This window comes from Struthio camelus, chromosome 1, assembly GCF_040807025.1.
Source record: "Struthio camelus isolate bStrCam1 chromosome 1, bStrCam1.hap1, whole genome shotgun sequence".
NCBI lineage: Eukaryota > Metazoa > Chordata > Aves > Struthioniformes > Struthionidae > Struthio > Struthio camelus.
This window is the reverse complement of record NC_090942.1, coordinates 646,905-670,547: the sequence shown is the minus strand read 5'-3', so window position 1 is coordinate 670,547 and position 23,643 is coordinate 646,905. Positions and strand designations below refer to the sequence as shown.

The following is a 23,643-nucleotide window of genomic DNA, read 5'->3' as shown; positions in this document are numbered from 1 at the left end:
CGCCGCGGGGCCGCCTCAAGCTGCGCCGGTGCCCGGTAGGGGCGGGGAGGCCCTGCCTGGGGTGGGGGGCTGCAGCGCGTGGGGGGCTCGGTGCAGTGGAGGGGGTGCAGTGCGTGGGGTTGGTGCAGTGGAGGGGGTGCAGTGCGTGGGGTTGGTGCAGTGGAGGGGGTGCAGTGCGTGAGGGGGCTTGGTGCAGTGCGTGGGGGATGCAGTGCATGGGGAACTTGGTGCAGTGCCTGGGGGTTGCAGTGCATGGAGAGCATGGTGCAGTGCCGGGGGGGGGGGAGGTGCAGTGCATGGGGTTGGTGCAGTGGAGGGGGTGCAGTGCGTGATGGGCTTGGTGCAGTGCCTGATGGGCTTGGTGCAGTGGAGGGGGTGCAGTGCATGATGGGCTTGGTGCAGTGCCTGATGGGCTTGGCACACTGGAGGGGGTGCAGTGCATGATGGGCTTGGTGCAGTGCATGATGGGCTTGGTGCAGTGGAGGGGGTGCAGTGTGTGATGGGCTTGGTGCAGTGCATGTGGTTGATGCAGTGCATAGCCTTAGTGCAGTGCCGGGAGGCTGCAGTGTCTGGTGGGACTTGATGCAGTGCATGAGGTTGGTGCAGTGCCCAGAGGCAGGGCTGCCATCTCCGGGGATGGAGGGGTGATGCAGTGCCCTGGAGAGGGGGTTGGTGCAGTGTCTGGGGCAGGGGATGTAGTGCTCAGGGGCCTGCAGTGCCTGGAGGTGGGAGGAGAGGTGCAGGGCCTAGGAAAGTGCAGTGCCCAGAGTACGGGGGGCGGGGGGGAGGAATTGCCATGGGGGGTGGAGGGAGGATGTTCAGTGCCTATGGGGAGGGGCAGATGCAGTGCACGGGGGTTAGGGGAACTGCAGTGCGTGGCAGGAAGCTGCAGTGCCCATGGGGAGGTGAGGGTGCAGTGCACGGGAGAGTGCAGTGGATGCAGGGGGGGAGAATGCAGTGCAGTTGCAGGGGTGCAGTGTACAGGAGAGTGCAGTGCACGGGACAGTCAGTGCAGTGCACATGGGGGGGGACACAGAGCATGGGCGAATGCAGCGCATGGAGGGGAGCGGGCAGCCTGCAGGGTACGGAGGGGCGCGCGTCGGGGTGTGCAGGGCGGGCGATGGGGGTTGCAGCAGCCCGGGGCGCTCGGGGGGCGCTGCAGCGGGGGGGAGAAGGCCCCGGGGCCGCAGACGCCCCTCGCCGGAGCAGGGGTCCCGGCGGCGCTGGGAGCGGGGGCCCTGCCGCGTGCGCGCGGCGGGGCTGCGGCACCCGCTCCCCCCCGAGCCCTGCCGTCCCGGTGCCGACTTGGGGCGCTGGCGATGCCCCCGGCGTGGCTGGAGCCCCGCGCTCGGGGCCGGACCCCCCCCGGGGCAGCCTGCCCGTCTCACCCGGCGCCTTGGCAGGAGGGACCGGCCGAGCTCATCTTCTACGAGCGCCCCGATGCCGCCGGCCCCAAGCTCTCCCAGTACAGCATCTCCCGCACGGACGATCCCGACGGCCTGGAGGTGAGCGCTGCGGGCGTCCCGCCGGGATGCCGCGGAGGCGCCGAGCTCTGCGGGTCTTTGCTCCCCACTGCTCCCCCGCCTCCGGGGAGCTCGGTAGCCGACCGCGGCTATCGGGCGCCTCCCCGGTAGCCACGCGCCGTCCTCGAGGTGCTGGCTCGCTCTCGCATCCCGTCCGGCCCCCGTTTCCCTCTCCGGCAGCCCCGGAGACCCCGCTGCCGGGGGCCGCACACGGCGTCCGTAGCATCCTGCTCTCGATCCCTGCTCCGAGCGCTCAGTCTCGGGGAGCCCGCGGTGCTGCCGGGCAGGGCCCCGAGCCCGGCGGGGTGCAGGGTCGCCCCTCCTGGGGGGACCGGGGTCCCCTCCTTCGCCCCTGGCCGCCGGACGTCTCGCCCGCCCCCCGGGCGGGTCTCGCTCCCCGCCGTGGCCGCTCCAAGGGACTTGGTGCCTGGTGGGTTTTGCAAAAGCTGGGACCTGGCGGAGGGGTGAGCGCTGCTTTCCCGCGGCGCCCCCCCTGCCCTGCATCCCGGGATGGGGCGCGGGTGGCCGGTCGGACGCTGCTGCCCGTCCTGGGGCTGGGGCAGCCGGGAAGCGCTGCCTGCCCCAGCCCTGGAGGCAGCCGGGGGGCCGAGGCCCCGCGAGCCGGCCGCGGGGCGGTGATCGGCGGCGTGCGCAGGCGGTGCTGGCGCAGGCGCTGGGCGTGCTGGGCGTAGTGAAGAAGGAGCGTCTCCTCTACCTGGTGGGGCAGACCCGGCTGCACCTGGACGCCGTGGAGGGGCTGGGCGACTTCCTGGAGCTGGAGGTGAGCGCGGGCGCCCGGCCCCGAGGCGCGCGTGCCGGCCGCGCCGCGGTCCCGCCGGCGGCCTCACGCCGTCCCTGCGCCCCGCAGGTGGTGCTGAGCGAGGACCAGACCCCGGAGCAGGGAGAGCGCATCGCCCGCCAGCTGATGAAGGAGCTGGGCGTCGAGGACGGCGACCTGCTCACCGGGGCCTACCTGGACCTGCTGCTGGCCGCAGGGGCGCCCGGCTCGTGAGGGAGCCCGGAGCGCCCGCGTCCCGCCGCGTGCCGTGCCTAATAAAAGCTCTGCGCGCATGCGGTGGCCTCTGGCTGCATCCCAGCGGGGCTGAGCCTCCCCTAAGCCGGAGATTACCTCCTCGGCCCCGCTTAGCCGGCGCCAGCGTCGCCGGGGCGCAGCCGCGCTGGGGGCAGAGCCGCTGGTGCAGCCGGGGGGAGGCTCCGGGCCGGTGCCGGAGCAGATGGGCCGGCCGGGATGCGGGGCGGGGGCGATGCCGGAGGCAGCTGTGCTGCCCGGCCATCTGTTTCCCCCGCCGCGGATCGGCAGGGAGATGCCGTAAGCCGCTGCCGCCGCCGCTGCTTGTTCCCCCCTCGGGGAGAGGCAGGGCTGGGCCGCAGGACGGACAGGCGGTGTCCCTGGAGAGGCCCCTTCCCTGCGGCAGAGCCGGAGCTGCCGGGACGTGCTCCGGCCCGGGGCGCGCGCCGGGGCCGTGGATAACGCGTGCAGCGGCGGCAGGATGCGGGTCTGGGGCCGGGGGGCCGGGTCGGGGGCTGCGGCAGGCCGCGGTGCTCCCCGTTCCCTGCCGGCTCCCAGCGCCCGGAAGCGGAGCCGGGCTGCGATCCCCGGGGCGCCCGGCGGAGAGGGGCCCTGCCGAAACGGCAGCCGCTGCTCCGCGCGGCGCCTGCCAAACCGCGGCCGGCGCTTCCTCGCGGCCCCGAGCCCCGTGCGAAGGGTGCCGGGAGAGGAAACAGCTCGTGGGGAGCTGGCGAGCGGCAGCCCAGCCGCCCGGCCGGCCCCTGCCGAGCTGGGCTGCGCTCCCGCGCGTTGCTAGCGGGGCGCTGCTGCACGCGCGGCGCCCGGAGCGTTTGCCGCCGCGTTTCCCAAGGGTGCGTGAGACCTTCCGGGGGGAGGGCGGTCTCCTATAACAACCCGTTTCCCAGAAGCAGGAAGCAGAGCCAGCCCCCGGCCCAAGGGGCAGGGATGCTCGCCTGCCCGGCTAGCGCTGCTGCCCTGCGGGAGGCCGGTGCGCGGGCGTCTGCGCGGGTTTGGCCTGCTGGTGCTGGGAGGGTGGTGCTGAGCGCCAGCCAGCCGCCGGCGCCCCGGCTGCGTCCCGCGGGAAGCGCAGGGCCCTTCGCGCCGCTGTCGGCTGCGTCTAGCAGCGGATCAGGAAGGACATCCCGGCTACCGCTCCCCCGGTAGCAGGCGGCTCCTGATGGACCTGCTCTGCCGGGGAGCCGGTGAGGTTTTCGCTGCTTCCCGGGGAAGCCGTTGCAGGCCCCTGCGTGGGACGGGGACCGCTCGGCCGAGCGGGGAGGGCAGGGCCCCCTGCACTGCATGGTGCTCCCATCTGGGCTGGGGTCGGAGGGGTTGGCTGGAGAGCCGGCTAGCTGTTGCCCGTGTGTTGCCTCCGTGGCGGCACAAAACTTGCCTTGGCCTTCCCGCTCGGGGCTCTTCCGTCCCTCTGGCAGGAAAGGTGGCTGGGATGTGCATGACCGGGACGGAGAGGGACGGGAGGAGCCTCAGGACCCCTGCTGGCTCAGCACCCCCCCCCCCCCCACATGGTGGCTCAGGCCCTGCAGTGCAGCCTCTCTGCAGGATACGGTGTGCACAACGGGGCGGCATTGCAGCCTCCGGTCAGGCCCAAGGGCAGCGGACCGAGCGGGGCCCCGCCGGTCCAAGCCCTCTGCCCTGGAGCTGCCAGGGCCTGCGGCAAGCAGTCGGAGAGGGGGATCCGCACAACAGGTCCCTGGGGCCCAGCACAGTGCCCTGGCCAGGCTGGCCCGGCGGTCCCACGGGAGCAGCTGCAGCAATCCTGCTGTGAGCCAGTTCCCAAGCACGGGCCGGGCAGCTGCAGAGAGGGGCGGGTGCACCCAGGCCCACCACCCCTGGGCCCCACTGCCTGTGGACCCCCAGTGCCACCTGCCCGCCAGCGCGCAGACTCCCGTGCTGCATCCTGAATCCCTTCTGCCTTCAGATCCCCCCTGCTGTATCCTGCTCACCCACTGCCTCCAGTTCCTGTATGTCTTCTTACAGCCCCCTTGACACCCACTGCCTCTGGTGCCCCCACCGCTTACTGGGCCTCCCATTGCATCCTGTTCCCCCATGCACGGACCCCCCCACACCCCACACACACTGACTCTGGGGACCTGCTGTTCCCCAGATCCCCCTACTGCCTTCTGTGCCCCATACTATATAGGACCCCCCCCACTGCCACTGGGCCCACCACCTTTGGGTCTCCCCAATGCACAGACCCCCTGTGCCTCTGTGTCCCCACTGTTTTCCAGCCCCCACTGCATTTGGCCTCCCCCACTGCCTCCTGGACTCCCACTGCCTCCTGGCCCCTCTCACTGCACCCTGCACCCACAGTGCGCCAGACACCCTCCACTTTCTGACCCCCACTATACCCTGCCCCCACTGCACAGACACCCCCCCCCAATGCCTCGGGGTCCTGCAGGGCCCCATATGGCTCCTCCACATCCCCAGACTCCCCCACCTGTCTTGATCCCTGCAAGGCAAACTGACCCCCGGGCCCAGCTGGCCCAGATGCCCCTGCCTTGTAGTGGGTCTACAGCCTTGGGCAGGTCCCAGCATCAACCCCAGCATCAGCCTTGGGCATCAGCCCCCAGCATCAGCCCTGACATCAGTCCGGCATCAGCCCCGGCATCAGCCCCCGACATCAGCCCCCAACATCAGCCTTGACATCAGTCCGGCATCAGCCCCCGACATCAGCCCTGACATCAGTCCGGCATCAGGCCCTGGCGTCAGCCCCAGCATCAGCCCCCGACAGCAGTCCCCAACATCAGCCCTGACATCAGTCTGGCATCAGCCCCTGGCACCAGCCCGCAATCAGCCCCCGAGATTAGCCTGTGATCAGCCCCCGACATTAGCCCCTGACGTCAGCCCCGAGATCAGCCCCAGGATTAGCCCCCGGCAGCAGCCCCCGAGAGCAGCCCCTGAGAACAGCCCTGCATTAGCCCCTGACAGCAGCCCCCGAGAACAGCCCGGTACCAGCCCCCGGGATCAGCCCGGTACCAGCCCCTGGGATCAGCCCTGCATCAGCCCCCGGGAGCAGCCCCCGAGAGCGGCCCGGAGCACCAGCCCCCGGGAGCAGCCCCGGGCCGGGCCGGCAGCGGCGGCGCCGGGACAGCTCCGGGCTTCAGCACCGGGGCGGGGACAGCTCCGCGCGGGGCCCTCGGCCGCCTCCCGCCCCGGCCCGGCCCGGCCCGGGGCTGCGCAGCGCGGCGCCTCCCTGCACAGCCTGCATGGCCCTATACAGCCTGCATGGCCCTGTACAACCTGCATGGCCCTATACAGCCTGCATGGCCCTGTACAGTCCTGCATGGCCCTATACAGTCCTGCATGGCCCCATACGGCCTGCATGGTCCTGTACAGTCCTGCATGGTCCTATACAGCCTGCATGGTCCTGTACAGTCCTGTATGGTCCTATACAGCCTGCATGGCCCTATATAGTCCTGCATGGCCCCATACAGTCCTGCATGGTCCTATACAGCCTGCATGGCCCCATACAGACCTGTATGGTCCTATACAGCCTGCATGGCTCTATACAGTTCTGCATGGCCCCATACAGACTGCATGGTCCTATACAGCCTACATGGCCCCATACAGTCCTGCATGGTCCCATACAGCCTGTATGGTCCTAATCAGCCCTGCATGGCTTTATATAGCCTCCTGCATGGTCCTGTGCAGCCCTGCATCTCCCTATGCAGTCCTGCGCCTCCCTATACGGCCCTACACCTCCATATGCAGCACTGTGCCTCCCTATGCAGCACTGCACTTTGCTATACAGCCCTATGTAGCCCCCTGCATGGCCCTGTGGTGCCCTGCACCTCCCTATATGACCCTGCACCTCCCTGTACAGCCCCCTGCACAGCTCCATGCAGCCCTGCACAGTCCTGTACAGCTTTGCACCGCCCTATATAGCCCTCCTGGCATGGTCCCTACACAGCCTTACACTGCCCTATACAACCCTTCACCTACTTACACAGTCCTGCACAATCCTGCACCTCACTATACATCTCTGCACCTCCCCTGTGCAGGCCCCTACGTAGCCCTGTGCCCCCCCTACGCAGCCCCTGCACAGCCCTCTGCATTTCCCCGCAGAGCAGCCCTGTGCAGCCTCCTGTCCCTCCTTATACAGCCCCTGTGGCCCTGAACACACCCCTGCTCTCCATACTGCCTCCTGCTCTCCTCCCTATACAGCCCCCTCCCCTCTCCCTCTACATCCCCCCACTCCTCCCTGTCCCTCTCCCTATACAACCCCCTCTCCCCTCCATAGACAGCCCTCCGTTCCTCCCTGCTCTCCTCCCTATATGGCTCTCTCCCTTCCCTATACAGCCCTCTTTCCCCTCCCTATACATCCCCCCTTCTCTCCATAGACAGCCCCCTCTCCTTTCCCTATACCACTCGCTCTCCCCTCCTTATACTTACCTTTCTCCCCACCCTATACAGTCCCCCCCTCCATAGACAGCCTCCCAGTCCTCCCTGCTCTTCCTCCCTTTACAACCCCTCTTTTCCCTATACATCCCCCACTTCCCTCCCTATACACTTCTGCCTGTTCTCCTCCCTATACATCCCCCTCTTCCTTCCCTATATAGCCCCCCTCCATAGACAGCCCCTCTCCCCTCCCCATACAGCCCCTTCTCCCCTCTCCATACATCCCCCTCTCCCCTCCCCCTACATCCTCCTTCCCCTCCCCATACATCCCCCTCCCCTCCCCATACATCCTTCCCATACATCCCGTTCCCTCCCTATACATCCCCCGTTCCCTCCCCATACATCCCCCCTCCTCTCCTCATACATCCTCCCCATACATCCCCTGTTCCCTCCCCATACATCCCCCCTCCCCTCTCCACACATCCTCCCCATACATCCCCCCTCTCCCCTTCCCCATACATCCCCCTCCCCCATACATCCTTCCCATACATCCCCCCGTTCCCTCCCCATACATCCCCCTCCCCTCCCCATACATCCTTCCCATACACCCCCTGTTCCCTCCCTATACAACCCCCCCGTTCCCTCCCCATACATCCCCCTCTCCCCTCCCCATATATCCCCCCTCCTCTCCTCATACATCCTCCCCATACATCCCCCCTCCCCTCTCCACACATCCTCCCCCTCCATCCCCCCTCTCCCCTTCCCCGTACGTCCCCCCTCCCCTCCCCATACAGCCCCCTATCCCCACCCCCCCGCCCCACAGCCGCCCTCCCCCCGCAGCCCCCTCTCCCCCCGAGGCGGCCCCCGCCCCTCCCGCACCGCCCCAGCTCCTCCCTCGCTATAAGGCTCCCAGCGCGCCGCCCGCCCCGGCCCCGGCCCCCCGCGCACCCCGCTCCGCTCCGCGCCGCCGCCCCCGCCGCTCCCGCCGCCGCCGCCGCCCCGGTGCCCGCGCGGCCCCGCCCGCAGCGCGGCCCCGCGCAGCCCCGCGCAGCTCCGCAGTCCGGCGCAGCCCCGGCCGGGAGAAGATGGCGGATCGCGCCGAGATGTTCTCGCTCTCCACCTTCCACTCGCTCTCCCCGCCGGGCTGCAGGTGAGCCCCGGGCCCGCTTCGGTTCGGTTCGGCCCGGCCCGGTCCGGCCCCGCGCCGCGGCCGTGCGTGCGTGGGGCGGCGGGGCTGGGGCGGGGCGGCCCGGGGCCCGGCCCGGCCCGGCTCGGCCCGGTGCGGCTCGGCTCGGCCCGGTGCGGTGCGGTGCGGTGCGGTGCCGCCCGGGGCGCTGGGGCCGCGCTGCGGGCGCGGCGCTGCGCTGCGGGCTCTGCCCGGCCCGGCCCGGCTCGGCTCGGCCCGACGCGCCGCCCTTGGCGCTGGCTGCGGGCCGGGACCGGACCGGGACCGGGACCGGGGCCGCGCGGCCGGGCCGGGGGGGCCGCAGCGGGGCCGCCCGGCGCCGCCGTCCCGCAGCGGGGCCCCGCGTCCTGCGGGAAGTTTGGCTGCCGCTCTCCGTCTCCCCGTTCACCTTGGGGCCGCGGAGCCGCCGCCGCCGCCCCGCTCCGCTCCGGCCCAGCGATGCTGCTGCCGCGGGCCGGGCCGGGCCGGGCCGGTCCATCGGGGGCGCGGGGGCCCCGTCCGGGCCGTGCGCGCCGAGCGGCCCTTCCCCCGCGCGGGCGCAGCTCCCGTGGCGGCGATTAGCGCTGCAGCAGCCTCCGCCGCATCGCCCGGGCCGGGCCGAACCGGGCCGAGCCGCTCCCCGTCCGCCGGGAGCCCCGCGCCGCGGAGGGCAGAGCCGCCCGGGGTCCGACCCCTGCCCCGCCGCGTCCCCGGGGGCTGCGGGGAAGCGGCACCGGCTGGCGTCTCTTTGTCTCTCCTGACACGCGCTGCGCCTCCGTCCCTCCCGCAACGCTCCTGGGGGCTCTGCCTGTTGTTCACGCCGCAAACCAGGCCCTCCCGGGCCCGGCGGCTCTGTGCTCTCGGGGGGGCCTGGCGGTTCAGCGCGCGCTGGCGCGAGGGAAGGGGTTGCCAGCCAGGTTTGGCCTGCGATGGGAAGCCCTGTTGTTGGCGCGTGGGGAAGGAGCTTTGGCTTGGTTCGCTCTCGGCAGACGCCCCAGAGACCTGCCCGAGCTGCTCCGTCCGAGCAGGCTCGGCGCTTCCGAGGTCTAACGTGGGGAAACATGGTGCTTGCTAAAAGCAGTGGCTCCCAGGCCCCTCTCCGCCGCGGGAGGAGTGCCCGGGCCCGGGTGCAGCCTGACGCAGGTCACCTTTCCAGCAGGTCCTGCAGGAGCTGGAGGCGGCAGGGCCAAGCTGCCAGCCGGACTGGCACAGAGCGGGGAGGGTGGACGCGGCAAGGCTCTCACCCCCTAGCCCTGCTGGTGGGCTTGGCAGGGCTGGGGTGCAGCCCAGGCTGGGGGCCATGGGGTGTGTGGGGCTGGATGGGAGCCGTGCCAGCAGGGTGGGGAGGCCGGGCGGTGGCCAAGCCAGGCTGGCCCAGCATGGGGCAGCGGGGTCTCGGCAGCTGGATGGAGGGTGGGAGGTGATGGTGGTGGTGGTGGGTACCTAGGGAGGCCCTGAGGACCAGAGGAGCTGAGGTTTAGTTGGGATGCTGGACATCTTCGTTGGCTGGCTCTGACCCACATTGAGCAGGTCTCGTGGCTGCTTCCCAGGTCATCCCTGTCCCTGGGTCGTGGTGGGACCTTGCGCTGGTGTCATGGGGAGCGCGGTGGGGAGGACACAGCCTCTGCCTTTGCCATGGCTGTTCTGCTCCTTCCTGCCTCCCGCTTGGCATCTGGGCCCAGAGCAATTCCCCAGGGGCTGCGTTTTCCGGGTGGTCGCATCCTCCTCGCAGGGATCCCCTGCACAACTCTCCCCCTTCATCCCCCTGGAGGCCCTGCCCTGCTGTGTGGCACGAGGGGGATCAGAGCTGGCCCGTAGCAGGTTACCACTGAGGTTGCGGTGTCAGGTCTGGCCCGGGGATGCATCCCTGCACACTCCCAAGCTGGGCCGTACGAGGCAGCGGGGCTGGAGCCCTCGGGGGCGTGGGGGAGCTCTGGGTCGAGGAGGGGGCTGGCTCCTGCCCCCTGGGGAGTTCAAGCCCATGGAGGGCATTGCAACCCGCGACCGTGCTCTTGGCCATAGCCACATCTCATGCATCTCCTTCTGCAAACGCTTCTGCTCCTGTGGCAGTGAGTTCCACTGGCTGGAGACCCCCCGGCAGGGAAATCCTCTCCTCCTGTCCCGTAGTGATACGCTGCTTTTCCACGTCTCCTTCTGTCCTTGTGCTCTGCGAGGGACAAACAGCAGCAGCCTGGCTCCTGTTCTAGTCACATCTGTTATTCTCCTAGCCACAGACGATCGATCTTCCCTCTGGCTCGTGCAGGAGCGTTTGGCGTTTAAGGCCCCTGACACCGGCTTTGAGCAGAGCCGAGGGGCAGTGGAGGAGCCTGGTGGCAGGGCAGAGGGCAAAGGAGCAGTGACCGTTTTGCGTTGGCTACTGGACCCGCTCTGCTCCTAGCCAGGAGGAGGGCGCGGGGTGCAGGAGCTGCACCCCTGTGCCAGGAAAACTGGGTCAAATCCCTGGGGACTCCCTGGCTGCCAGTGGTCTCTGCTCCTCATGTGCCCAGGGAGCTTGCACCAAAGGCTGCAGGTCTGCACGGAGCAGGGGGTCTGCAGGCTCCTCTCCGGCGAGCAGCGCTGCGGGGGGTGCCCCCTGCTCCTGCCAGCAGAAGGGGCCTGGAGCCCCGCGTGGCAGCAGCACGGTGCTGTGCGCGCTGCGTCTTTGCTGGACCGTTCATGCCCGTCTGCAGGAATGGGCCTGAGTTGGTGCTGGCCCCCAAGACACAGCCAGGGCACAGGAAGGCCCCGTGCGCCCAGCGCCTTGCCGTGCTGCCTGCAAGGTGCAGCGCGCACCGCTGCATTCAGCCGGGCTGCGGCAGGCCAAACTGCACCCCCTGCACACTGCTTGGGGTCTCCTCGCTCGCCAGAGAGACCCCCCCCCTCCCCAGAAGTGCACAAGTCCCCCCCATTGCCTGGAGGAACCTCAGTCGGTGGAAGGATAAAGCCCACAGGGATGTTGCCGCCACAAGGGGAGCAGCCAGCGTTTGTGATGTCTTAACAGAGAGAGGTCGATAATTCCTGCTTCAGCCAGGCCTTGCAAGGCCTGAATCCAAACTGTGCCTCTTCCCAGCCAGGCCCTGGGGAAGGTCGTTCCCAGCCTGGGGCTTCCTGGGGGTGGGCGAGAAGCTGCAAAAGGAGATGTGGCTGGGGGGGAATCGCTGTGAAAAGCCGGGGCTGCACACGTGGCTGGTCCAAGGCGGGTCCTGCGTCCCGGTTCTGGGCACCCCCGGGATGCTCCTCGCTGGCCTTGCTGCGCCCGTGGGCACAGAGCTGGGGCGAGCCGGAGGCACCCTGGCACCTGCAGCTTTTGGTCACCGTCCCTGGCCCCTTCCCGCAGAAGCGGCCGTTGCAATGCGAGCGCTTCCAGGGGAGAACTGTCCAGGGAGCTGATCTGAAAATAATTAGGAGAATTCAATCTTCCCGTGGCCTGGTTGTCTGTCACTCCCCCGTCGGAAAGCCTGGCCCACGGCAGCTCGCTGTGCACACGTGCTGGGCTCCTCTCCCCCCGCAGCAAGGTGCGCGTGCACCCGGCCCCGGCGTTGCCATCGCAGCTCCTGCTCCGCGGAGGCGACCTCTGTCCCACGGCGCCGGGCTCCCGGACCGTCCCCGGGGGAGCAGCCAGCGCCGCCCGCCCCAGCCCGGCTGGGCCCCGCCGCGGTGGTGCCGCCCGGAGCCGGGTCTCGGGGCAGCCGGCTCCCCGCGCGCCGCATCCTGCTGCTCCATCTCCGGGCGCCCGGTTGGTGCTGGGGCTGGGGGAGCTCCTCTCCCTTGCGGACCCCCGGCTCTGCACCGCTCCAGCTCTGACCCTGCACGCGTTGCTGCCCGTCCCGCTCGTTAGCCGGGGTCCGTCTGCTTGGAGCACTAGGGCCAGGCGGGGTCTCCGCCGGGCATGGCGCGGAGCGGGGCCGCGAGGCATCGCCCGCTCCGGCGGGCTCTGGTCCCCCCGTCTGCGCTGGGCTGCCGCTCGGGAGTGATGTGACCTAGAAACTTTGGCTGCGGTGTGTCGAGGTGGCTGCTCCGCAGCCGCGGGGGCGACGGCTTCCCCGGAGCCGAGGGGCCCACGGGCTGCCCCCCGGCTGCAAATCTGCCCTGCTCTCGCTGGCATCACCCGGCAGGGCGGCCGGGCCTGGCACCCCGAGGTGGGGCTGGGGCTGGTGGAGGAGACGTCTCTGCCCAGGCCAGCAGGGTCAGGCCGGGAGCGTGGGAAAGGGAGATCGGCCGGGGATGGACGGGGCACCCGGCGGCACGTCTCGAGGAGCGATGCCGGCCAGGAATGGACGGGGCACCCGGCGGCACGTCTGGAGGAGCGATGCCGGCCGGGGATGGCCGGGGCACCCGGCGGCACGTCTGGAGGAGCGATGCCGGCCGGGGATGGCCGGGGCACCCGGCGGCACGTCTGGAGGAGCGATGCCGGCCGGGGATGGCCGGGGCACCCGGCGGCACGTCTGGAGGAGCGATGCCGGCCGGGGATGGCCGGGGCACCCGGCGGCACGTCTGGAGGAGCGATGCCGGCCGGGGATGGCCGGGGCACCCGGCGGCACGTCTGGAGGAGCGATGCCGGCCGGGGATGGCCGGGGCACCCGGCGGCACGTCTGGAGGAGCGATGCCGGCCGGGGATGGCCGGGGCACCCGGCGGCACGTCTGGAGGAGCGATGCCGGCCGGGGATGGCCGGGGCACCCGGCGGCACGTCTGGAGGAGCGATGCCGGCCGGGGATGGCCGGGGCACCCGGCGGCACGTCTGGAGGAGCGATGCCGGCCGGGGATGGACGGGGCACCCGGCGGCACGTCTGGAGGAGCGATGCCGGCCGGGGATGGCCGGGGCACCCGGCGGCACGTCTGGAGGAGCGATGCCGGCCGGGGATGGCCGGGGCACCCGGCGGCACGTCTGGAGGAGCGATGCCGGCCGGGGATGGCCGGGGCACCCGGCGGCACGTCTGGAGGAGCGATGCCGGCCGGGGATGGCCGGGGCACCCGGCGGCACGTCTGGAGGAGCGATGCCGGCCGGGGATGGCCGGGGCACCCGGCGGCACGTCTGGAGGAGCGATGCCGGCCGGGGATGGCCGGGGCACCCGGCGGCACGTCTGGAGGAGCGATGCCGGCCGGGGATGGCCGGGGCACCCGGCGGCACGTCTGGAGGAGCGATGCCGGCCGGGGATGGCCGGGGCACCCGGCGGCACGTCTGGAGGAGCGATGCCGGCCGGGGATGGCCGGGGCACCCGGCGGCACGTCTGGAGGAGCGATGCCGGCCGGGGATGGCCGGGGCACCCGGCGGCACGTCTGGAGGAGCGATGCCGGCCGGGGATGGCCGGGGCACCCGGCGGCACGTCTGGAGGAGCGATGCCGGCCGGGGATGGCCGGGGCACCCGGCGGCACGTCTGGAGGAGCGATGCCGGCCGGGGATGGCCGGGGCACCCGGCGGCACGTCTGGAGGAGCGATGCCGGCCGGGGATGGCCGGGGCACCCGGCGGCACGTCTGGAGGAGCGATGCCGGCCGGGGATGGCCGGGGCACCCGGCGGCACGTCTGGAGGAGCGATGCCGGCCGGGGATGGCCGGGGCACCCGGCGGCACGTCTGGAGGAGCGATGCCGGCCGGGGATGGACGGGGCACCCGGCGGCACGTCTGGAGGAGCGATGCCAGCCGGGGATGGACGGGGCACCCGGCGGCACGTCTGGAGGAGCGATGCCGGCCGGGGATGGACGGGGCACCCGGCGGCACGTCTGGAGGAGCACTGCCAGTTGCGCAGCTCTCTCGCCTCTTTTCTCCTCGTTTTGCCTCCCCGTGGGGCTGAGCCCGGCCCCTCCGAGCCCCTTCCTGCAGGAGGGAGGAGGCCGTGGTCTCCAGGCTGTGCCTGGTCCCTCGCCGAGGTCGCAGTGCCCACCGCCTGCTCTGGGGATTTCTCTGCGAATCTGAGAATATTTGATGCTCTCTTAATGGCCTACTTCTTGGAATTATGTGATTAGGGGAAAATCTGTAAAATCGGAGTAAGCTCCCGGCATCCGTATCTGCGAGAGGAGCTTGAAAATGGGAGTTAAGGGTAAAAATAGAAAGCAAAGGAAGGAAAAGCAATGTGGAATCGTTTTTAGCCACGGCGGGGTGCGATCGGGGCAGCGGTGCCAGCTGGAGGCTCCCCGTCACGGGCACGCGTGCCGTGCGGGGCTGGAGCCAGGTGCCCGGCGCGTCCCGGCTGGAGCGGGGCCGGAGCGGGGCCGGGGTCCCCTGCCCTCCCCCTGCCGCAGAGGGTCCCCCTGTGCTCCTCACAGACCAACTACTGACCAGAAACCTTTAGTTTCCGTTTTCCTGATGGAAAATTCTGCCAAGAGTAATTTTTTTTTTTCCCCCTGCAGAAAATTTTGGTTTCCATGACACCCTCCTTCCTGACAGGGAAATGGCTTGCTTTATTTTTTTTGACCAGCCTTACCTCAGTATTTTTCTTAAGCGGTAGGGCAGCCCTTGGCTTGCTTGCTGGACCGTGAGCATCGTGCTGACAGGTAGGCGCGTCGCGAAATGCCAGGGGTTTCAGGGTCAAGCCCACGCAGGAGCCTCCCCGGCGCTGCCAGGCTGGCGCAGGCCCGCGCGGACGGGACGTCTCCGCGACGGGGCGACCTTCTGCTCCGGGTTAAACTTGAAATACATCCCCGCAGCTGAGAAAGCGGCGGTGCAGCCCACCCGCCGGGCTGCACCCATCCCGGTCGGCCCCGCGGCTCTCGGCTGCAGCCCAGCCTCTCGGGGGGACGCCGCGGGCCAAGCCCCCGTGCCTGACGGCTCCGGCCCCTCTCCCCCAGGCCCCCCCAGGACATCAGCCTGGAGGAGTTCGACGACGAGGACCTGTCGGAGATCACGGACGACTGCGGGATCGGACTGAACTACGACTCGGACCACTACGAGAAGGTGAGGGCCGCCCTGCGCCGCTGCGGTGCGCTCGGCTCGGGCGGGAGGTGCCGGGCGCGGGGCAGAGCCCCTTCGAGGCGGCCAGCGGCGGAGGCAGCGCTGCCCAGTGCATGGGGCCGTGCACCGTGGCGGTGCATGGGGCTGTGCGCCATGCCGGTCCCGGGGGCCGTGCACCACGGCGGTGCATGGGGCCGTGCACCGCGGGGGTCCCGGGGGCCGTGCACCGCGGCGGTGCATGGGGCCGTGCACCGCGGGGGTCCCGGGGGCCGTGCAGCATGCCGGTCCCGGGGGCCGTGCACCGCGGCGGTGCATGGGGCCGTGCACCATGCCGGTCCCGGGGGCCGTGCACCGCGGCGGTGCATGGGGCCGTGCACCGCGGGGGTCCCGGGGGCCATGCACCATGCCGGTCCCGGGGGCCGTGCACTGCGGGGGTCCCGGGGGCCGTGCACCATGCCGGTCCCGGGGGCCGTGCACCGCGGCGGTGCATGGGGCCGTGCACCGCGGGGGTCCCGGGGGCCGTGCACCATGCCGGTCCCAGGGGCCATGCACCGCGGCGGTGCATGGGGCCGTGCACCGCGGGGGTCCCGGGGGCCGTGCACCGCGGCGGTGCATGGGGCCGTGCACCGCGGGGGTCCCGGGGGCCGTGCACCGCGGGGGTCCCGGGGGCCGTGCACCATGCCGGTCCCGGGGGCCGTGCACCGCGGGGGTCCCGGGGGCCGTGCACCGCGGGGGTCCCGGGGGCCGTGCACCATGCCGGTCCCGGGGGCTGTGCACCGCGGGGGTCCCGGGGGCCGCCGGCGGAGCATGCCCGTGCCCGTGGCCGCTAACCCGGTGCCGCATCCCCTGCAGGACTGCCTGGTGCTGGAGCGCAGCGAGCAGCCGCACCCGGTGTGCACCTTCCAGGATGACTTCCAGGAGTTCGAGATGATCGACGACAACGAGGAGGAGGAGGAGGAGGAAGAGGAGGAGGGCAACGAGCTGGAAGCTCCGCCGTCACCTTCCGCCTCGCCCATCCCCTCGCCCGCCACGGAGGAGACGCAGAAGCACCGGCCCACCACCCTCAACCTGACGGCACCGGGCACCCAGGTGAGCCGCGGCTCGGCTCGGCTCGGCGGAGCGGCCCCCTCCCGCCGGGGCCGGGGGGCTCTGCGCCCGGGGGTCTGCGGAGCCGGGGTCCCCGCGGGCAGGGCAGGTGGAGCAGTGCGGGGCAGGCGTCTGCCTGGGGCCCGGCCGGAGGGTCCCTGCAGCGGGGGGGGCCCTGTCGCCGCGTGCGGGGCTGTGGGGCGCGCTCGGGGCCCCCGAGGTCTCTGCGGGGGGGGGGAGAGGTGCGAGGTGCGATGCGCGGCGCAGCGGGATGCGTCGGGTGGCAGCCGCGGGGTGGTGCAGGCGCCTGCGCCCGCTGCCTTCCTCCGGACCCCCCCGGCGCTGGGCATGGGGGGCGCCGTGCGCGGGGGGCCGCAGGGGTGTCCCCGGGGGGCCGCGCGCCGGCGGGTGCTGCGCGCACGCCGGCCTCTCCCGGCGCGGTCCGCGCGTGGGCTGCGGGCGCGATGCTGCCGGGATCCGGCGCCGTCGCCATGGTGCCCGGGGAGGAGCGGGGGGGGGGGGCGTTTCGGCTTCCGCCGCCCCCGTCCGCGGGTGGGTGGGTGGGGGGGGGGCAGCGCCGCCCCCCGCCGCGCCGGCCGCGGGGGGCCCAGCGGAGCGGGGGGCGCCCGGGGTGCTGCCCCCCTGCCGTCCCGGACCCGCGGGTCCGGTGACCGGTGCAAATCCCGGCCGGTCCCTGCCCCTGCGCAGGCGCTGGAGCACCAGAGCCGGCTGCGCGGAGCCGTGGGGGCAGGAGGGCACCCGCACCGGCACCCGGGGCGCCCTCCCGGCCCGGCCCGCCAGCGGTCCGTGCCCGGCTGCACGTTGCGCCTGCCCCGGTCGCTAATCCCCGCCGCTCCGCGGGATTATCGCTGCCTGTTGCTTCGCGCCTGGCCGCTCGCAGGTCTAATCTGCCCGGCTGGACGGGGCGGCCGCAGCCCCTGCCGGGCCGGGGCACGAAGGCGGGTTGCACGGTGCTGCGGTGGCGCCAGCCCGTCCTGACCTTCCCCCCTCGGCCGTGTCGCTCCGGGTGCGCCGGCTGACGGGCAGGGGAGCTGGGGACGTCTCGGCTTTAATCCGGATAAGCCCCTGGGCACGTGGCCCGGGCGCTGCCAAGCTGGCGGGGAGCCCCATGACTGGGCCGTGGGGGGTGGCCCCAGCTCGGGACGTGAACGCAGGGTGGTGCTGCGGTGGTGGCTGGTCCCACATGAGGTGGCATCACATTGGGGTGACCCTGGGCTGGGATGTGAATGTGGGATGGTGCTGCGGTGGCGGCTGGTCCCGTGCGAGGTGGCGCTGTGGTGAGGTGGCCCTGGGTTGGGATGTGAATGTGGGATGGTGCTGCAGTGGTGGCTGGTCCCATGCAAGGTGGCACCGCAGTGGGGTGGCCCCGGGTTGGGACGTGAAAGCGGGATGGTGCTGTGGTGGTGGCTAGTCCGACACGAGGTGGCACTGCGGTGGGGTGGCCCCGGGTTGGGATGTGAACGCAGGATGGTGCTGCGGTGGTGGCTGGTCCCACATGAGGTGGCATCACATTGGGGTGGCCTTGGGCTGGAATGTGAACGTGGGATGGTGCTGCGGTGGTGGCTGGTCCCATGCAAGGTGGCGCTGCGGTGGGGTGGCCCCGGGTTGGGATGTGAATGTGGGATGGTGCTGCAGTGGTGGCCAGTCCTATGCGAGGTGGCACTGCGGTGGGGTGGCCCCGGGTTGGGACGTGAACGCAGGATGGTGCTGCGGTGGTGGCTGGTCCCACATGAGGTGGCATCACATTGGGGTGGCCCTGGGCTGGGATGTGAACATGGGACAGTGCTGCAGTGGTGGCTGGTCCTGTGCAAGGTGGCTCTGCATTGGGGTGGCCTTGGGCTGGGAGGTGAATGTGGGATGGTGCTGCGGTGGTAGCTGGCCCTATGCGAGGTGGCACTGCGGTGGGGTGGCCCCAGGTCAGGACATGAATGCAGGACAGTGCCGTGGTGGTGACTGGTCCCATGCGAGGTGGCACCACGGTGGCGTGGCCCCAGGCTGGGATATGAATGTGGGGTGGTGCTGCAGCAGAGACCGGTCCCGTGCGAGGTGGCGCCGCGGTGGGGCAGCTCTGGGCCGGGCTGGCCACGTTGGGCGACGTGCGGGCCGACACATGGCCGTCCCCCGTCTCCGCGTCCGAGGCGCATCCGCGCAGCTCCGGCTCTTCTCTTCCCGCAGGACTCCCTGAACAACAACGGCAGCTACCCGCCTCCCGCCCCAGCGCATCGGACCTCGTGGCAGGACACCCTTCTCCACTCCTCCTCCTCCTCCTCCTCCTCCTCCTCTTCCTCGCACGCCGGTGAGCGAGTGCCGCCCGGCCGCGCGGGGAAGGGGCGCCCGCGGCCCCGGGGCCCCTCGGCTAACCCGGCGCTCTGCTCTTCCCCGCAGGGCACTCGTCCCCGCACGCCTGCATCCAGGACGGACCCTGCTCGGAGAGCCGGCGGGGTCCGGGGCCGAGCCCCGGGGAGGCAGCGCCGGCCCCGGCCCCGCGGCCGCCCTCCCGCTTCGACTCGCAGGGCAACAGCCACCAGCCGCCGGCGCCCGGGAACCCGCCGCCCCGGGGCGCCGGCGAGGATTACAACATGAACATCATCTCCTCTTCGCTCTCGCCGCCTGGCCTCCGCCAGCCGCCCCCCGGGCCGTCCCTCTCTCCGGCGGGGGCTGCCGCTCCCCCCGGCGCGCCGGCCGGCTCCCGGCAGCCCGCGGCGCCCGACCCCGGCGAGGGGCAGGAGCCCGGCGGCGCGGGCAGCCCCGGCGCCCCGCCGGCCCCCGCCGCGCGCTGCGGCACCCCGCTCTCCGAGGACGAGCTGGCCGAGGGCTACGGAGAGCCGGGCGCCGACCGGAGCGAGGGCCGGGGGTCCCGGCCCCCGCCGGGCACCTACGCCTGCCTCAAGGGGCTGACGGAGCCGCTCGGCTCCGACGGCGAGGGCCCCCGCCACGGCCGGGCGGCCGGCGTGCGCGGGCGCCCCTCGGGCTCCTCCGAGACCACCTCGCCCTCCTCGGACCCCGGCATCGAGGCCGACCTCACCAGCAGGAACTCCAAGCCGTTCCTGCCCTGCAGCCGGCACAGCGAAGACCTCAGCTCGCCCGGCTCCGACTCGGACGTGGAGGGGGAGATCGAGGCGGCTTTCGCCTCCGGGCGCCTGGTCAGCAACATGATCTCCTCCATCTCGGAGACGGAGCTCGACCTGAGCAGCGACAGCAGCAGCGGCAGGTCCTCCCACCTCACCAACTCCATCGAGGAGGCCAGCTCCCCCACCTCGGAGGCTGAGCTGGAGACGGAGCTGGAGGCGCCGGGCGTCATGGGCATCAAGGACTCCCTGCTGCTGGACAAGGGCAAGGAGGAGGAGGAGACCCTGGAGAGGGAGCTCCCGGAGAGCGGCGTGGTGAGGAGGGAGAGCCTGGCGGACCTGAAGGTGGAGGGTTACTACGACAGCCTGAACCCGGAGGACTCCTCCGCGCCCGTGGACCAGACGGAGGTGTCTGCCTCCAGCCCCCTGGACCTGAAGATCGACCCAGACCACAGCCTGGAGAGCATCCGGCGCTCCTTCTACCTGCCCGTGGGGCCCAAGCTCATGCCGGAGGCAGACGACGAGGACAACAGCGAGTACGACTCCGACTCGGAGTCGGAGCCCGACCTCAGCGAGGACTCGGACTCACCTTGGCTGCTGAGCAACCTCGTCAACAAGATGATCTCGGAGGGCTCCTACCCCATCAAGTGCCCGGACGAGTGCTTCCAGCAGACCCACTCGCTCTGCGACACCATCTCCCCGGCCTCCGACCTGGAGCCCGAGCTGCTGAGCGAGGCGCTGGACGGGGAGCCCGGCTTGCGGGACTCCCCGGTGAGCGAGGCGGAGCCGGCCGCGCTGTCCTCCTCCCAGCGCAGCATCGAGCTGGTGGACATGGAGACGCTGCGCAGCTCCCTGCAGCGCGCCGAGGACGAGCGGTCCCTGAGCACCGGCCCGGGGACAGAGCCGGCGCCGGAGCCGCCCGCGGATGACCCGGGCCCCTACCTCTTCCTGAGCAACCCGACCAACGACACCATCGCGCCCGTGTTCCCAGGGCGCCCCGTCACCATCGACAGGCTGGGCAGCTCCGAGGTCCTGGCCACCTTTGGCTGCTGCGCGGGGCCGCCCCGCGCCGTCCCGTGCAGCTCCCCCGGTGGCACGGCCGGGACGGACGTCGCCTCCGGGGAGCCCCGCGCCGAGGGAGAGCCCGCGGCCAGCCCGAAGGACTGGGCCATCGACAAGGACCTGGACTCGGGCATCCTGGAGGACAACGACATGATCGACGACGTCCGGTTAGAGCCCCTGGGGCAGGACCCCGACGCCTTCCCGCCTGCCCTGGACGTCTCCACCGCCAAGACCAACCGCTGCTTCACCATGACCTACTCCACGGACGACGACGAGGCGCCCTACCTCGGCAGCCTGAAGGCCTCCCCCTTCCCCGAGGACCCGCGGGGCTTCGGGGGGGACCTGCCGCTGTCGCCGGCCCCCGAGGCGCTGGAGCCGCGGGCGCTGGACGAGTCCCTGGCCTACGACTCGGTGAAGTACACGCTGGTGGTGGACGAGCACACGCAGCTGGAGCTGGTGAGCCTGCGGCGCTGCACCTCGGTGCTGAGCGACGACAGCGACCTGCTGCGCGCCTGCGACCACTGCGACCTGGAGGACGAGGCGGCCTTCGGGGACGGGCTGGCGGCCCCCGACGCCCAGAGCTCCTCCGAGGACTCGTCCCCCGAGGCCGACCTCCAGTTCTCCAAGAAGTTCCTCAACGTCTTCGTCAACAGCACGTCCCGCTCCTCCAGTAAGTGCCCCGGGCCGCGCCGCGGCGAGGCTGGCCGCGCGCCGCCGTCCTGTGTCCCCCGGCCGGGCACGGCGGTGGCACGGCGCGGGGTCTCGCCACCTTCAGCCCTGGGGACAGGGATGGGGTGGCAGCAGGGGGCTGATCCCAAGGGCCTCGGGGGGCCCAGCCGCGGGTCCGCCCTGGGTGGCTGGAGCTGGCCCCCGGCGGGGGTCTCGGTGCTTGCTCGGTGAGCGGCCGGTGCCGGCCCCGGCGCGGAGAGTCCATCAGCCCCACCGCAGCTGCCGTCTGCCCCCAGGCACCGAGTCCTTCGGGCTGTTCTCCTGCATGGTGAACGGGGAGGAGCGGGAGCAGACCCACCGGGCCGTCTTCAGGTGAGCAGCGCGCCCCGGCACCGGGCTGCGCGGCGCCGGCCCCGCCGTGGGGCGGCCGTGGGGCAGCTCGCCGGGCGAGCGCCCTCCTCCCGCCTTGCCTGCCCGCAGGTTCATCCCGCGCCACGAGGACGAGCTGGAGCTGGACGTGGACGACCCCATCCTGGTGGAGCTGGAGGAGGACGACTACTGGTACCGGGGCTACAACATGCGGACGGGGGAGAGGGGCATCTTCCCCGCCTTCTACGCCCACGAGGTCGTCGGCCAAGCCCGCGACGTTGTAGGTAGGAGCCCCCGGCCGCCGGTGCCGCCGCAGCCCCCGGGGCCCGAGCCGCCGTCCCCTGCTTTGCAAAGGGCTCGGACGGGCGTTGCGGGGGGCGGTGGCGGAGACGGGGCCACGGCAGCGCGCGTGCGCCTTCATGCCGTCCCATCCCGCCTGGCCGGCGGGTCTCTCGCGGGGCGGCCGCCTCCAGGGCTCGCTTCTCCCCTTGCAGGCCTGAAGAGAAACCCGTGCTGGGTGGAGCGGTTCAACGTGCAGTTCCTGGGCTCCGTGGAGGTGCCCTACCATCAGGGCAACGGCATCCTCTGCGCCGCCATGCAGAAGGTGAGGCCGGCGGACCCGGCCGGGGGCTGCTCCTCCTCCTCCTCCTCCTCCTCCGGCGGCCGGGGGGACCTCCGCTCCCGCTGGGGTGGCGCAGCCCGTCCGGCAGCTCCGGGTGCCGGTCCGACCCGGCCGGAGCTGCCCTGCCTGACACCCCGTCCCGCGTCTGTCCCCAGATTGCCACCACCAGGAAGCTGACGGTGCATTTGCGCCCGCCGGCCAGCTGCGACCTGGAGATCACGCTGCAAGGCATCAAGCTCATCCTGACGGTGAACGAGTACAGCCGGGACGAGGAGGTGAGGGGCGCCGGGGCCGGGCGGGCGGCGGGGAGCCGCTGCGGGCCAGCGGGGCGTCAGCGGGGTCTTCTCTTCCAGTTTGAGCGGTGCAGCCACTTCTTCCAGATGAAGAACATCTCCTTCTGCGGGTGCCACCCCAGGAACAGCTGGTGAGACCCCGTCCTGCCCGGGCCGGGGCTTCGGCTGGGCGCCGGGGTGCCGCCGGCCCCACGGCTGGCGGAGGGGGCTCAGCCCCGGCGCCCCCTGCCCCATCCCACCGGCCGCGCTCCTCCTCCGGAGCCGGTCTCCCTGGTCGGCCCCGTCGCGCGCTGGGTGATGGGGCTGGGGGTGGCCGGGGGGGGGGGGTCCGCCCTCCGCCCCGGCCGTGGGGCAGGAGCGGGGGTCCCGGCGGCCGCTGGCCCTCACCCTGCCGTCCCGCCGCAGCTACTTCGGGTTCATCACCAAGCACCCGGTGCTGAGCCGCTTCGCCTGCCACGTCTTCGTCTCCCAGGAGTCCATGCGGCACGTGGCCGAGTGCGTCGGGTAAGCCGGGGGTTGGGGCCGGGGGGCACGTGGGGGCCGGGGGGCACGTGGGGGCCGGGACCCGGCGCCCCCTCCCCGGCCCTGAGCTGCCTCTCGCCCGGCGCTGCCTTGCAGACGAGCGTTTCAGGAATATTACCAGGAGCACCTGGAGTACGCCTGCCCCACAGAGGACATCTACCTGGAGTAAGGGGGCGAGGCACCCCCTCGCCTGCTTCCGCGCCCCCCCACCAGCCCCACGGCTGGCCAGAGACTCTGTCTGACCCCACCACCAGCCGGCTTGGCCCCTCCTGCACATGCCCCAGCCCCTGCCCCGCGTCCTCGCCGCGTCTCCGGGGGGGCCGGGCGGCCGCCCCGGCGGGGGGCACGGCGGGGCCCAGCCGGCCGCCCCCCCCTTGCATGAGCAAAGCCCGGCGGGCGGATGCGCGGGCGCCTCGGGGACGGCGGGTAGCACGGGGCGGCCACCGGCGCCGGGCTCCAGCATCGCCCGCCGCCCCGCACCCCCGGCACGGCCCCCCGCCGAGCCCCCCGCCGCCTGAATGTATCTGCCCCACGCCGGGGAAGCCGGCGCCGGCCGGGGGCCGCGCGGGGGCCGGGCCCAGCGCCGCGCCGGGAGCACCGGGCCCGCGGCCGCCCCCGCTCCTCACTGCTGTGCCTGGTGATTTATTTTGCTTGCCGGCCCCGTATATCCAACCAGTGCTAGTTTAGTGACGATAACTCCACTCCGCGCTATGTACCGATATTTATCTCGTAACTCGAAACAACACGAGGAGTCCTGAGCAGCTGTAACTTGTACAAAACCCTGGTTAAAGGTTCTCCCCTCACTGCCTTGTCATCCAGTTGGTCTTTCAATAAAATATATGCTTGGTGTGACCACGAGGGCTGGGCCACTCTGTCGGCGCCTTGCCGGTGGCGGGCAGCCCCGGGACCCTCGGTGCCCGCCGGTCCCTGCTTCGGGGGCCGCGGGGGGGGCGCGCTGCACCGAGGA

At 71.8% G+C, this 23,643-nt stretch overlaps 1 protein-coding gene across 1 annotated transcript; it reads left to right on the top strand.

Annotated features, from left to right (window-relative positions):
* Nucleotides 1–7,924: 7,924 nt before the first annotated feature.
* MAPK8IP2 (mitogen-activated protein kinase 8 interacting protein 2) lies at nucleotides 7,925–23,049 on the top strand. The gene is made up of 12 exons (XM_068938653.1): nucleotides 7,925–8,062; nucleotides 14,862–14,967; nucleotides 15,817–16,053; nucleotides 18,247–18,367; nucleotides 18,457–20,871; nucleotides 21,167–21,242; nucleotides 21,351–21,523; nucleotides 21,734–21,843; nucleotides 22,017–22,136; nucleotides 22,215–22,285; nucleotides 22,560–22,658; nucleotides 22,773–23,049. Exons 1-12 carry the CDS (start codon nucleotides 7,998–8,000, stop codon nucleotides 22,843–22,845), a joined length of 3,666 nt encoding a protein of 1,221 aa, XP_068794754.1. The 5' UTR covers nucleotides 7,925–7,997; the 3' UTR covers nucleotides 22,846–23,049.
* Nucleotides 23,050–23,643: the final 594 nt, after the last annotated feature.

Coding starts and splice junctions, on each gene's coding strand:
- MAPK8IP2 (XM_068938653.1), top strand. CDS start 7,998: ATGGCGGATCGCGCCGAGATGTTCTCGCTCTCCACCTTCCACTCGCTC. Junction 14,968..15,816: donor ACTCGGACCACTACGAGAAG/GTGAGGGCCGCC, acceptor CATCCCCTGCAG/GACTGCCTGGTGCTGGAGCG. Junction 18,368..18,456: donor CTCCTCTTCCTCGCACGCCG/GTGAGCGAGTGC, acceptor TCTTCCCCGCAG/GGCACTCGTCCCCGCACGCC.